This window comes from Colletes gigas, unplaced genomic scaffold (assembly GCF_013123115.1).
Source record: "Colletes gigas isolate AHSC1104 unplaced genomic scaffold, ASM1312311v1 Colletes_gigas_Sc00010, whole genome shotgun sequence".
Lineage (NCBI taxonomy): Eukaryota > Metazoa > Arthropoda > Insecta > Hymenoptera > Colletidae > Colletes > Colletes gigas.
Window position 1 is genome coordinate 4,820,051 of NW_025106639.1, and position 13,729 is coordinate 4,833,779.

Consider the following 13,729-nt stretch of genomic DNA (forward strand, 5'->3'; position numbering starts at 1 on the left):
TCAGAAGAATATCCATTTCTTATTGTAACATTCCAACTATTGTAACGAGCAGTTATTAAAGTATATCACTTTTACATGAATAATTGCAATGTTATCGTACTGTTAATACATGTTGTAATTAACAACCAAACATGTCAAATAAGTATTTAAAAATGGCCGTGGCCACAAGTAACCATGAGTAACCGAGAGTGATTTGTATACTACAATCGATATATTCTTATAATCATCGCGGTAAATGCGTCAATGGCCTAACTTATTTATAGTATCCAATTCTTTTTATTAGTCTGCCAAGTATTTTGACGTAAGAGTCTCGTGAATACCAATTCATACTTTTATACTACCGTCTTATAACATTTGTTAGGACGAACACCGATTCAGTTATTTATTACATGTTCGAAATGCACCTTCTCGTATAATCGACTCTGTAATAGTTACAGGTAAATGACATCCTCATGTTCGTATAAAGTTACGTTTTTCTAAAACGATGTCGCGATAAAAGTTGTGCAACAAGGTTAACCGCGAAAAGTCAACGAACAAAGGGATTTTCACAACGGTGTAAGAATATTTAAACGAAAAGAATGTCATCGGGTATTAATCATGGTCCACGCAACACGGGTACTCTACCAAAAAGCAATAGAAGAAATGATAGAAACAGAGAACAATCAGATGCTAATCAATTTGCAAACCATTCTGCTTATCATGGACATGCACAGCATTCTAACAATTTGGTAAACTGATTAAAAAATATGTATGCTATCTTTACTTGTTATTGCAAGTTATTTGTTAATTATTTGTTAAAATATATAATTCAATGTATTATACATTAATTACTTTTAAGTTAAGGTAACAAGGTAAATAATGATCTTTCTTGTGTAAGTTTAAATACTTCTGTTGTTGTTTAATTTGTATGTTGCTAATCAGAAGTATAGAATACATTTTATCATTGTACGGTGTTAAACATTTTACAATAATTAAAAATAACATAATTTCTAAATTTAATGTAATTTGAACTTTGTAAATGAAAACTTTATGCAGCATCTGTATATAGCAGTTCAAAAGATAATCTATTAATAGATAGCTGAATAGTGGGGAAGTTCTCTCTAAGAATACATATCCAGATACAATTCTACCTCGAAGCAGTAGAGTTACAGTGTTCCACTCACCATTTCTAGAAATTATAGTCATTTCTCTATATATTCAATCAATTTCTTCTATTTTCCAAATTATCAAACAGTATCAACTTGATTGGAAACCGGTCAGTGAAAGGGAACATTTAGGGATAAAGAAGAATAGTAACACAAGATCAGATTCTTCAATACCATCAACAGCTTATCAAGATATACCCGAATTTGGTAAAAGTTTAAATATTCTGTTTTTCCTTGTGCTTTCATAATTTCTTACCTAATAACTTCTAAATCTTATTGCAATGGCATCGTATACTTGTGGATGACCATACAATCACACAGCAGAAGAAATCACATATAGGCGAAAAATGGTTCCACCCACAGATTCTCAAACTCAATCACCTCCAAGATTTCAAGGAACAAAACCTTCTAATGTTGATAAAATGGTAATACAACACTCTTATTTTACTTAAATAGTTGATATTTTTTAAGATAAAATGGGAGTATAATTTTTTCTTAATGAATTTATTACAGCCTGACCAAAGTCAAGTAGAATCTCGTTTAAATGAGATTAGAGAGTGTATCAGAGTTACAACATCACTGATGGATTCACTTAATCAATCTAGCGATTCGGTAATTGTATAGAAAATGATCAAGCGCACGAAATTTTTTTCCCCCGCGGTATTACATACTTTTCATATTTACGTTTTTGTATAATTACTGTACAGCGTGCACAAGCTCAAACTGAAAAGTTGGGTACATTGCTGGAGGGTCTTCATGACAGTGAAAGGAAATTGTCCAGACTATTGGAGCAATATCAAAATCATGGAATATTCTGCGAGGTTACTGTCTATACACAGGGTGTTCAGCCACTCTTGAGAACTCATTTTAATGGAAGATTCTAGTGGCCAAAATAAGACGAAAATCAAGAATATAAAAAGTTATTAAAAAATTTAATTAAAAATTTCAAATCATTCTGGAAAAATTATTTTCGGTTGCGGGGGTCAATTACAATCATTTTTGAAATCCTACGTACTTTTGAGAAAAAATTCTTTACCGAAAATATACCGTGCGGCCAGAAATGTTTCTATAACCTTTTAACGAAGCCTCAGTCAACAAATCAGTATCCTTGATTTTCGTCTTATTTTGGCCTCTAGAATCTCCCATTAAAATTTTTCCCAGGGGCGGTCGAACATCCTGCATAGAAATTTATCATTCATTGAAAATGAAACTCATCGATTATCTTTCTTTCAGAATGGTGAAAATGACGACGAGAATGGTGAATCAAGTAGGGAAGTAAAACTACGCAAGATGGAAGAATTACAGCGAAAACTTGCACACTTATTAAAACATCAGGCTAGTGTAATTGGAATGCAATTACGTGTGTCGGAAACATTAAGCGAAGCCCGTCAAGCTCGACAAGCGCTTGTACAACAAGTAAATCAAAATTCAATTGGTTTAAGTCAATCATTGCCCGTGAATGTTGAACAACTTGAATCTGAAACTGCAAAACTGGCTCAACTTCAAACAAAAAAGAGACATATGGATCACCTCGTAGCCGCATTCCAAGCTGTAGAGATGTCTGTTAGGGGTAGTTGTGTTAGTATATTACTCTTTTTATTAATTTGATATAGATAATATAAAAAGAAATTATTAGATTATATTTGTATATTTCAGAGTTCTGAAGGTTTAAGAAATGCTGGAAGAGATAAAGTTGCTGAGTTAGAAGCTATGAAAGCACAACTTGCTCATTTGAAAGCATTAATGAAAGAGATAACAACAGCTCGTGATTGTCTCGATTCTAATTCTGACGCTGAACCCGAAGTAGATATGAATGGGGAAACTGCAGCTACTATGGACACTAACGAAGAAGAAAATGGGACGAATATTTCGTTCGAACGACAAAGTGATATTGACGAGATAAATAATGAAAAAATTAGAAACATTGGAGATAGACTAACAGTTGAAGACATTGAGGTAAAATCATGAAACATAAATAAAGTTTGTTATAAGTTACAACAATTTATATTACAGGCCGTTATACAAGAACTTCGAGAACAATCTGCTTTGTTACAAACAACTAGGGCAGAAATACAACGATTGAAACGGCCAGTAGCAGCTGCATCAACAATTCATTCGAATTCCACATCCGTCTTTCCGACATCAACCCCTCCCCCATCAATTACATCAACCTCTTCTGATAAAAAACAAGATAATAACAGCAATTCCGAGATCCAACCAAATCAAGGAAAAAGACGTCAAATTGAAGATCTTATGCGGAAGGTATCTATTTTCAAAACTGTGATTATTTTTACATAAATTATTTAGTATTTAACGTTTATATGATTTATGTTTCATAAAAAAAAATAGGATTCATCTCAATCATCTAGCATCAATCGCGACATGGGAGGACCAACCGATTTAAGTAGTCACCGAAGTTCCAGTTCACATATCAGTCATACAAGTACTCCCGCTAACGTTTGGCCCCCTTCAGCAGCAACAGGTAAATAAAATCTATTTTATATTCACTATGTCATTTAATTTCAAAATTACCTTTTGGCATGCAGGAGGGTCTAATGATCAAAGTGTAGATGGCATATCCACAGAAAATTTAATGGATATAGGTCCTCAAACGGCAGTAATTGAAAATGGATTCAATGGGAATTGGTGGATACCACCCCCATTAAATCAGTCACAAATTGGTAAAATATATAAATAGTAGCAAGACAGTAAGAAACTAAAACACGATAATTGCGAGATGCAATAAATTTGATGTTTCCTTCTAGCTTCGTCAGATTATTATCAGCGATTATTGTTAGGGTCTCAATCTCAACAACTTCAAATGATGGGAACAACATTACAACAATGTTGCCAATTGTTGTGGTCACAGCAACGTGAATTGCAAGCTATGCGTGTAGCTGTTACACAGTTACAAGTGCAACTGAGACAAAACCAATCGCAACAGCGAAGTAACAACAGCGAGAATAATGATGAATATTCTAACTTAAGCCGTAATGTTCATCATCTCGGCGAAACATTAGATTCTACATTGCCACCAAGTTCATCACTACCGAATTTGGTGTCATTACCAAATTCTTCTCCCGCGTTATCTCACAATGCTGGTGCAACTTCTGCAAATTCCCAACAACAACAACAGCAACTGAATAATCAAGTACCACCGGGGAACAGAGCAAACAACTATTGGGATAATTTCAGAAGGTAATAGAACATATATGTACGCTGATATAAATTTTATCATTTGCCCTAGCGCTGTGGAAGTGTTATCGACATTGATACAATAGTATCATATACGAAGCTAAGATTTTTCAATTATGTAATCATTTAATAGAAGATTTATTTTCCGATTTATGAAGTTGAGTTTTACAGATCTTTTATTATATGAAATAAACAATGTTCTTTTTTTTTCTCGATTGAATACCATTAAAAAATACGATTTTTTATGAGTTTAGGTATTTTATAATTATTAGATCGTGCACATCCATCTTCCATCTTTGTGTAAACCTAATGTATCATTACATAAAGTAATAAACTTCACGGTCTATCTGTGCACTTTTTGACTTGTACTTCTTACTTATTACTACCCTCGTTTAAACCATATCGCAAGTAAAAACTATTGATTTTGATTCTATAGTCCAATGGTTAATGAATATGAAACTAAATGAGGATAGTATATGTGGTACGTAAACTATGGGTATGTAATACAATGTGTTCAAGGATAAATACTTCTAAAATATTTTGATCTCGACTAACAATACATGCTAAAACAAAAATAACCAGCTTCCCTTTCTTTTTATGTCACCAATGTGTTACTATTTTGTACCCTTCGTTATGTTTTTTGTTCTACCAGACATTTACTCAAGCATGGTATGCACATTTGAAAAATAATCGTGTAATAAAATTGATAACTATATGTTCGTTTTTTAAATTTTCAGTTACTCCAGACAAAATCTACTATCAGGAAGTGTAAAAACTATGACGGATGCAACTTCAGGACCCATTGGAAATTCAACATCGTCTGGAAATGCTATAGCAAGTGTTAATAGCTCTCTTATGTATGTAATTTACATAAATTATTCAGTAAGCATATACAAATGAAATTCTATTTTCATACATTATGAACTTTAACCGCAGAAAGGACAAACGTAATCGGGAACAAGGAGGTGATAATATACCTTTGCCTTCGTTAAACGGAGCAGAAGCACAGTACTCTTTGAATTTGCAATTACAATCGAACTTACAACAGCAGGAAAGAGAGAATGCTGTTACGCGTAGTAATATTCTAACAAATGAAGTATCCCAACCGCAAGTTGATAACCTTTGGGAAGAAGCACATTCATCGTTTCGTCTCCCATCTATAATAAATGATGAACACCCATTTCAAACTTTAAGGTTTAGTTTCTTTTAAACAATTACCTTTTAATTACATTAATCTGAAAATAATATTCTAACTAAGTATATATATTATTAAATGCATTATACAGCTCTGAAATGAAAGAAGTTTTAAGTTCACTTGTTATAGTGAATAAGAAACAACCAGATTATTTAATTACTGTATTAAGGGAAATCAAGACCATAAGCGAAGATCATAGATTACGACCTCGTTTATTGAGATTACTGCGTGCTTTACAAGATATGCAACCTCCAAGCAATCCATTGGTTTGTACACTTCTCATGTTTATTTATATGCATATACAGGGTGATGCACATAAGATGGATCACCCGAGTAACTCACTTTTGATGATATACGAAAATACATTCAAAAAATTTTGTAAAGGAGAGTGTAAAGAAGAGAGATATTTTTGACATTTGTAATGGTATAACTAAAAAAATTAAATTTTGCAGGATATGCATTTCAGTATTTGCAATTTCAAAGAACAGCATACTGTTTATGATTCAGAGGACGAATTCAACTATGAAATTTAAGGTCATTCAAGGTCAAATAGTAATACTTTAGTAGCCAAATCGCTCGAAAAATGTTAGCTTTAGGATAGACGTGCCATAATATTTTCATACTCAGAATTTATTAGTAATTTTACCATAGAAAACTAGTAGTTTCATTAAAAGAAAAAGATTGACCGTTGCATTTCCTTTACACCCCCAGTTACAAAAAAAAACCTATTGCATGTGTGTGAAAACACGCATATACACATATATTTATGAATCACATTCACTTATTAAACTTTTTATAGAATGAAACGATCGATCAAACGGCTAGTGAAAGTTGTCAGTCTAGCGATGAAGATTCTGAAATAGACGCAGTATTAGGCGCGAGTACAGAAAATCAGTCATCTGTAGCAGAATTAATTGTATCATCTCAAGCAGGAAGTTCATCATCTCCTACTATACATCTACCATGGATAGATCATTGGGATATACCAGTAAGCTGTTTCAATAAAAAAATATTATTTCGTACAGTAGAAACAATATTTAATATTTAATATATTTTTTGTACAGGGTCTGAGACCTGCTATTAAACCAGGCTGCAATGAAGATCTGGCAGAAGCTGATCAATCAAGACCTGAATCATCTGGTAATCAACAGGTATTTCGAAGTTAAGACAATTGAATGAGAATTAAAGTGACTAGTAGGAAATACAATTGAATTGTATTTTCATAGCCTTCTAATAACGAAGAAGAAAATGACCAAGGTCAAGAGGAGGCTGCTGGACCAGTAGCACCTACTCAAGTAGCATTTGGTGAAATAGATGTAGATTAGTTTAATACATATTAAATACTGATGCATTGTTTGATAAAAGAATTTCAAGGTCTGATTGCAAAAGCTGAAGAAAGAGGAACGAAAATCAGTGCAATGATATTCTGATGGATTGTTTGATAAAATATTTCAATTTAGTACTCATTGAACCAATGTATCATACAGGTTTTCATACCTTTTCTGTGAATTTCAAAGCTTCACATTCATATTTACATTGGTCGGAATCCAACCTTTATTCCCTTAGTACGTTCGTCGTCCGTATTTGACGCGGCGATGAACGTGTTAAGTATTGTACTTTTATTGTTTGAAGTAATTTTTAAAGCATTAATAATTTAATTTTAAAGAAAAGTTGTGAAAAAAAACTTTCTTACTCGTAACATGTATTATTTAGATTATAATAAGAAGAATGTAATTTAGAAAAGTAAATATTTATTTTTAATCATACAATACAGTGCAATGACATACGTATGCATAATGAATATACACTTTGCATTACAAATACAAAAAATATAAACATTAAAAATGATTGTCAAATATTCTATTTAAAATTCTGTTTCTGTGCAGTCATTATCAAGCAGTTGTAACCGATGAAGGTGATATATAGAGCACCCATGAGTTTCAAATAAAATCTTCTCATATTCAACATTGTTTTCAATCGATTTGAACCCATTGCTTGACAATAAATGTTTACAATCTGAATTATTTAATAGATTATCATTACCTGCTGCCCAACAGCAGCCCTTGTTTATGATAGCGGCTTGCTCCCAGGTCTCATCACCATTTGTATTTAGATGCAGTAGTTCAGACTCATACGACACCTTGGCCAATCCATTGTTTTTTGTATTCCCTGTACCATAGTGTGTGTGGTGGTTACCACCGCCTCTGAAAGAAAACCCGATGAGTTAACAAAACTAATTTAGTTGGATACATCCTATATGTCTTCCATTTTGTCAGCAAATTATGTCCTTACCATCAAAAAAAGACCAAACTTACTAAGTGTCATTAGTTTATGAAAAAATATTAGCACCTGTGCTTTCCATTGCATACCATTATCCATGGTACAGAAGATGACAGGATGCATTAAGCTTCAAAATAAATTTAATGCCAGGATCGGATGAAAATCTCTGTGGTCACATGTAAATATACAATCCTTGTCCCCCTCAGGAGGGAAAATCGGATATTCATACATTTTAATATCTTAATTATGCAAACATATTATCAAAGTGACATTAAATGATAGCATCATTTAATCATTTTCATCGGTAGCGGTTCGTGTATTTTTGTTACAATAAATGTTTTCCCGCGCTCAAAAATTTTCCCGCTTAAACGCAGAGAGGGCGAAGGAAACAACGACCTCTAACAAGATTATTTGAATCACGTACGAATATGAATTTGATGAGGTCGCAGTTTTGTGTAACGTCCACGTAAATGGAAATTTCAGTCGTCTCTCTTCATCCTTCGTACAAAAATATTCGAAAGAATGAAATTACGAATTCTCTCCTACCTTCACGAAACTTTTTCAGCTCGGTGGTAGGACTGAGATCATCGTTGCACCGCTTCCGGTTCCGGCGTCGAAGCGTATCCGCGTCGCCGTGGGCCGCCTGTTGTTGACGGTGTTGTTGGTGATCGTTAGTTTTCAACCGACACTGTGCCGACGCAGCTAGAATCACGGAAGCGTTATTCATATAGCGAGATGCCATAGAATAATCACATCCGTCATCGTCAGTTTCCATAGCTGTATCGTAAGAACAGCGATCAAATACCGACGTTTCATTAACTTCCGCATGCTCGAGCACAGCGTTAGGTTGATTTTCTTTTCTATAGGGCGGCACGTAACCGTAATATGTATTTGACGACATGAACGATGGAACGACGGTTCGCGCGTTATACATAGCACCACTTGTTAACGCCATACTTAATATATCTTAGAGACGATTTTTTTATATTAAATTGGGGAGTGTATAAAAATATGTGCAGTTTGATCACGCGATGTAAAGAAAAATAGAATAGCACCATAGAACGGACACGATCTTAACACTTCTCGAGGCGAACGACGAATGTAGTTCGGAAATCCCGATTCAGACCTGAACTTCGTATACCAAGCCGAATACACTCGAACGTTGAATCGGCAACGTTCGGTCTTCGTCGCTCCGTTTAGTCCGTTTCTTCAAATCCCCACCAACTTTTATTTCCAACAATCGACCCACACATGGAAATTTATTGCACTTATGTTAGCATCTGACTCAAGCATTTAAAAGTATTTTTGAAGGATGATCCTACTTTAAATATGATTTTGAAATGGTTACAATGAGCTCGAGGTCTCTTCGCGTAGTTTACGGTTGTTGGCAATGCTGTGTTCCCATTGGTTAACGCGGTTGCATAACGAGCGGGATTGAAAGCATTTTATTCACAAGAATTGAATACATCCTCGTGCACCAGTGTAACTGAAATAACAAACTTTTCCTCGGCATTTGAAAAACATTTCTCGAAGGTTTCGCGGATTACCGGTTTATTTTAAGAAATCATTTACGCCTAAAAACTTTCCTCTCGCATTCACAGACTGTAGACTGCCCGATTGAATCGCTTTGCTTGAAGAATATATTGTGAGGGGAAGACTTCACCCACTTGGCACACACGTCGATTATAGAACTGTTGGTGAAATGGTCGATTACCTCACTTGTCTATACTTTTAATCATACAAATGTGCAAAACGTGACAAACTTTCCCATTAAAATTTGTTTCAGCAAACCTGACAACATACGATCTATTTATGAATATCGACTGCCCTATGATTCCTGACACGTTCGGTTAATTTGACAAATTAATGACTTCCAATGAATCTACAGAAACAGGTAAATATAATTAAGACAAGAGCATCTAATTTTTGACGAAAGCGACAGGTCCATGTTACCGACCGCAAAATGATCCATAGATATTCCGTAGAAACTTCTGTGTAAGAATTAATATTACTAATATTAATAAAATTGCGAACGAAGTATATGGTAGACAGGATATGTTCGATGAAACCTTCTATTCAAAGACTCTGGGGACTGTAGAAAACCTCTTTGCCAATTCAACGTTATTGATTTAGTATGGAATAAGAATTCAACGCCGTACACGGTGAGAAATAAAACTAAGTATACCGAGAGTCGAAAGTGATCTAAACATGAATCGATCTGTATTTGACCACAGACGAGTGTATTTGACTCGTATACCTCGTCTGTGATACTACTCCTGAGACCTAATTTTGATTGCTTCAAAAATAATTAAATTCTTCCAATATTTAGTCTTCATTCTAAACACCATGAGTGCTAAATTCGAATTCCAGTGTGCACCGATAACGTTGCAAGTGACACAGAAATTATAAGGGGTCTCCAATCTATGTGTTATGAAAAATAATTTGTTGCAACGTTTATTCTATACCTCGTTCGTGTCCTGGATCTCTTAACACGAGAAAACATTGTTTGCAAAGTCTATTTTATGCATCATCAGCAGATATCTACGGCGTCGATGTACAGAAATATGTTCTCCGCTAGATGGCCATACCATTTCATTGCACATTTTTTCGAAAATTTCTTTTGCCTTCATATGATTTAGGATCTTCCTGAAAAGCGATTTGTTATTTGTTCAAACGTACTATATGTCATTCTCATTTTAAGCAACCCCACAGACAGATATTGGAACAAGTATATTCTGGAATTTGAATTTATTTAATTATATCGTTTGCTCAAAATTGTTCAATAGACGATACGGCAGCAAATAGCGTGGTAAAGTCTTTGGTTTCTAATCGAGATCGGTTTCGATTCCCATGCTCTGATTAGGATTTGATCGTGCAATCTAGTCCGATCTCATTTAGAAGTGCAACAGTTTGCCGATCGGATTCTGATTGGGCTGATCCCACTTAGGATTCCAATTCTGTGGTTAGATTCGGACACACTTCTAATCCCGAATACATCCCATTGGAATCAAATAGCTTCTTTAGGTTTTATTTTCCTGTCATTTTAATTATTCAACGTCGTTGAAACGGCTCCATCGACTATCCTGGCGCGACGAAGAACATCGATCGAACGTTAACAAATTTGTTTATCGTAACAAAACGAGGAGTTTAATAGAAAATTAGAAAATAGTACGCTCAACGATGCGTTTAATACGCACGAACATCGTTTCGGATTCTATTTCCAAAATACCGTCGAGTAATTTCGAAATTTGCTACGAAAGGAATTCAAATTATCTATGAAATCGCGAACGGGTTCAACGATGCTTCGCATACTTTTCGAATTTGCAAAATGGCCCTTGTATTCGTGCACGGTCTCTACCTGGACGAATGATTACACGTTACCGTGATTTTGCGCCCTTTTCTGCCTTTCGGAGAGAGCCCTTCCCGGATAATTTCGGTATTTACGGGATTAATGCTCGTGCTATGAACAATATATATAAAGAGATGGGTTTTCGATAGATCGACGGTACAGCTGCCCCATAGACACACGCCGCTAAGCCGCTTATGTCAACTCACCAAAATTTTTGCGCTTTTTTGGAAACATCGATCCTTAATCCGACAGGCGTTGGAATTATCGGTAATTTCGTCGGAATGAAACGATAATTGATTCGGGTGGAGGGGGTCGAGGGGCGAACAAAAAGCCTTCGGGGCACGTCGTTTCCACGCATATATTTGCACGCGGAAATTTAGCAGCCGCGAGAGTAACAGTGCCTGGAACGTAAAAAGTAAACTTTAGCAAAAGCGACGGTCCATACATCAATTGCAAGAAGCTTCGCGGTCTCGTACAGCAACAGACTTCGTTGCGTCACGCTGCAATTCGCTTTTATGCATCCCAATTTGCCTATCGTGAAAAGCCAGGCAAACAATGGGACGCAGTATGGCGGTAGCATTGTCGCGATCACCGACTGCAGTCGCGATTAACTGAAAACACACCGGTTCCTCGACGAAACATCAGAGACGCGCGTTTCACGGTTGCTTAAAGTTCTAACGCGAATAATTATTGCACCATTCGTAACCTAGGAACTAGCGTTGGCGGTGTGTGTATTCTAACTTCGGGGAGGGAAATTCCAGCGACGCACAGTGGACCCAGAATTCATTACTTTTGCGGCTAAAATACCGTCCGTGGTACCGGAGAATGGAATTTGGGGACGAAGAAACAAATTGCGAATGTTTTACATACCGCGAGAGGAACGTCTAACCCAGAAAACTCGTTTTTAGTTATTTTCCATGGCGACTTTGGCTATCCGTCGGATCTCGTTTTCAAGCAAACTTGCTTACGCAGACTGTGCAGGGTGTTCAGTTGGGAAAAATTTTAATGGAAGATTTTAGGGGCCGAAATAAGACGAAAATCAAGAATGTCGAAAGTTATTAAAAAATTAAATTAAAAATTTCAAATCATTCTAAAAAAATTATGTTTGGCCGCGGGGGTCAAATACAAGCACTTTTGGTGAATACACGTGTTCCCAAAATCCTACGCATTTTCGAGAAAAAAAATTTGGTAGGTGAAGAAATTTTTCGGGGAAATTGAAAAGTTTCAAATCATTCTGGAAAAAATATTTCTGGTTGCTGGGGTTAATTATAATCATTTTTGGTCAATAGACACACCCCCAAAATCCTACCCACTTTTGAGAAAAAAATTCCTTAGCGAAAATAGAATCCGAGGCCTGAAATTTCATGCGAATCTTTAAAGTGGCATAACTTCTGAACGGATTGGACGATTTTAATGTTTTAAAATGCAAACAACGCGTATTTCGGTGAAGAATATGTGGACATTCCAAAAATATATGAAAAGTTATTCCTTAACCCCGCAAAATAAAAAAAAACCAATAAAAAACGTCCAATTTCCAAACAGCCATAACTCCTACAATAGTGAATATATTTCATTCAAATTTGGGGGGGGAAGTAGAGTTCATGGATACCTACAAGAAAGTATTAAACAACTTTTCTGTATAGCGCCAACCAAATTTATTAAAAATGAAAAACGAATTTTTAAGAAAAATCGACAGGGGGTAGGTGCTTAAATTTCTCGACGAAAATAAAAATTTCAAATCGTTCCGAAAAAATTATTTTCGGCTACGGGGATCAATTACAATCATTTTTGGTGAATACACCTACCCCTGAAATCCTACTCACTTTCGAGAAAAAAATTCGAGTAGGTGCCTAAATTTTTCGGTTAAAAAAAAATTTCGAATCGTTCTGGAAAAATTATTTTCGGTTGCGGGGGTCAATTACAATCATTTTTGGTGAATACATCTACCCCCGAAATCCTGCTCACTTTCGAGAAAAAAATTCAGTATGGGCGAAACTTTAAACGTTAACAACTTTTTAACGAAGCTTCCACCAAGAAATTGGTAATCTTGATTTTCGTATTATTTTGGCCTCCAGAATTCAAAGGATGGCCGAATACCCTGTACAATTGTTTTAAATTCCAAAATATGGAATCCTCCCGAGTATTATCTTACACGTAGCTTTGCGTTGAAATCGGTCGATCATTTTCGCCGAGTTCTTTGTGCGAATGCGAGATCGAAACGGTGCGGGGCTAATTCTGAATTATGTCGAACGTTTCGAGCAAGATTACAAGTTACAAACGAGACTCATATATCGGAGGATTACGTCGCGGAATTGAAAGGAGGACCGTGCGGCCTGAACAAATAAGGCGAATGGTAATACGTGTGCCTTGGCGCGGCCAGATTGCCAATAGAATTAAGTTAAACGGGGAGGCCGCGTATCGCGGTTGGTTCGTGTGCTAATACAGGGAAACCCGTGGCATATGTCTGAGAAGGCAATCGCATAATTCACGGGAATGTCATTTCCGAAAGGATCGGTCCGTGATCGGTTTGGCAACGTGCCATAAAAGCTTCGCTCGCTGGCAGAC

At 35.7% G+C, this 13,729-nt stretch overlaps 2 protein-coding genes across 7 annotated transcripts; one reads left to right on the top strand and one right to left on the bottom strand.

The window, feature by feature from the left end:
* The first annotated feature begins 148 nt into the window (after positions 1-148).
* Positions 149-7,205, top strand: LOC122398003. 6 transcript variants are annotated; one of them, XM_043397567.1, is made up of 17 exons: positions 149-437; positions 1,235-1,352; positions 1,431-1,570; positions 1,659-1,757; positions 1,853-1,966; positions 2,379-2,723; positions 2,802-3,101; positions 3,159-3,407; positions 3,495-3,627; positions 3,692-3,826; positions 3,911-4,343; positions 5,078-5,197; positions 5,277-5,534; positions 5,627-5,801; positions 6,335-6,523; positions 6,600-6,686; positions 6,762-7,203. In XM_043397567.1, exons 3-17 carry the CDS (start codon positions 1,493-1,495, stop codon positions 6,858-6,860), a joined length of 2,814 nt encoding a protein of 937 aa, XP_043253502.1. In that variant the 5' UTR covers positions 149-437; positions 1,235-1,352; positions 1,431-1,492; the 3' UTR covers positions 6,861-7,203. The 6 variants fall into 6 exon arrangements, with proteins under 6 accessions (XP_043253502.1, XP_043253504.1, XP_043253505.1 ...); XM_043397569.1 differs by lacking the exon at positions 149-437 and adding an exon at positions 450-728 and having other exon boundaries at positions 1,235-1,358; positions 1,449-1,570; positions 6,762-7,205; XM_043397570.1 differs by lacking the exon at positions 149-437 and adding an exon at positions 450-728 and having other exon boundaries at positions 1,467-1,570; positions 6,762-7,205.
* Positions 7,206-7,516: 311 nt separating this feature from the next.
* Positions 7,517-8,939, bottom strand: LOC122397842. The gene is made up of 2 exons (XM_043397281.1): positions 8,362-8,939; positions 7,517-7,739 (listed from the first exon to the last, which is right to left on the bottom strand). The coding sequence occupies exons 1-2, from the start codon at positions 8,768-8,770 to the stop codon at positions 7,645-7,647; spliced, it is 504 nt and encodes a 167-aa protein (XP_043253216.1). The 5' UTR covers positions 8,771-8,939; the 3' UTR covers positions 7,517-7,644.
* Between the last annotated feature and the right edge of the window lie 4,790 nt (positions 8,940-13,729).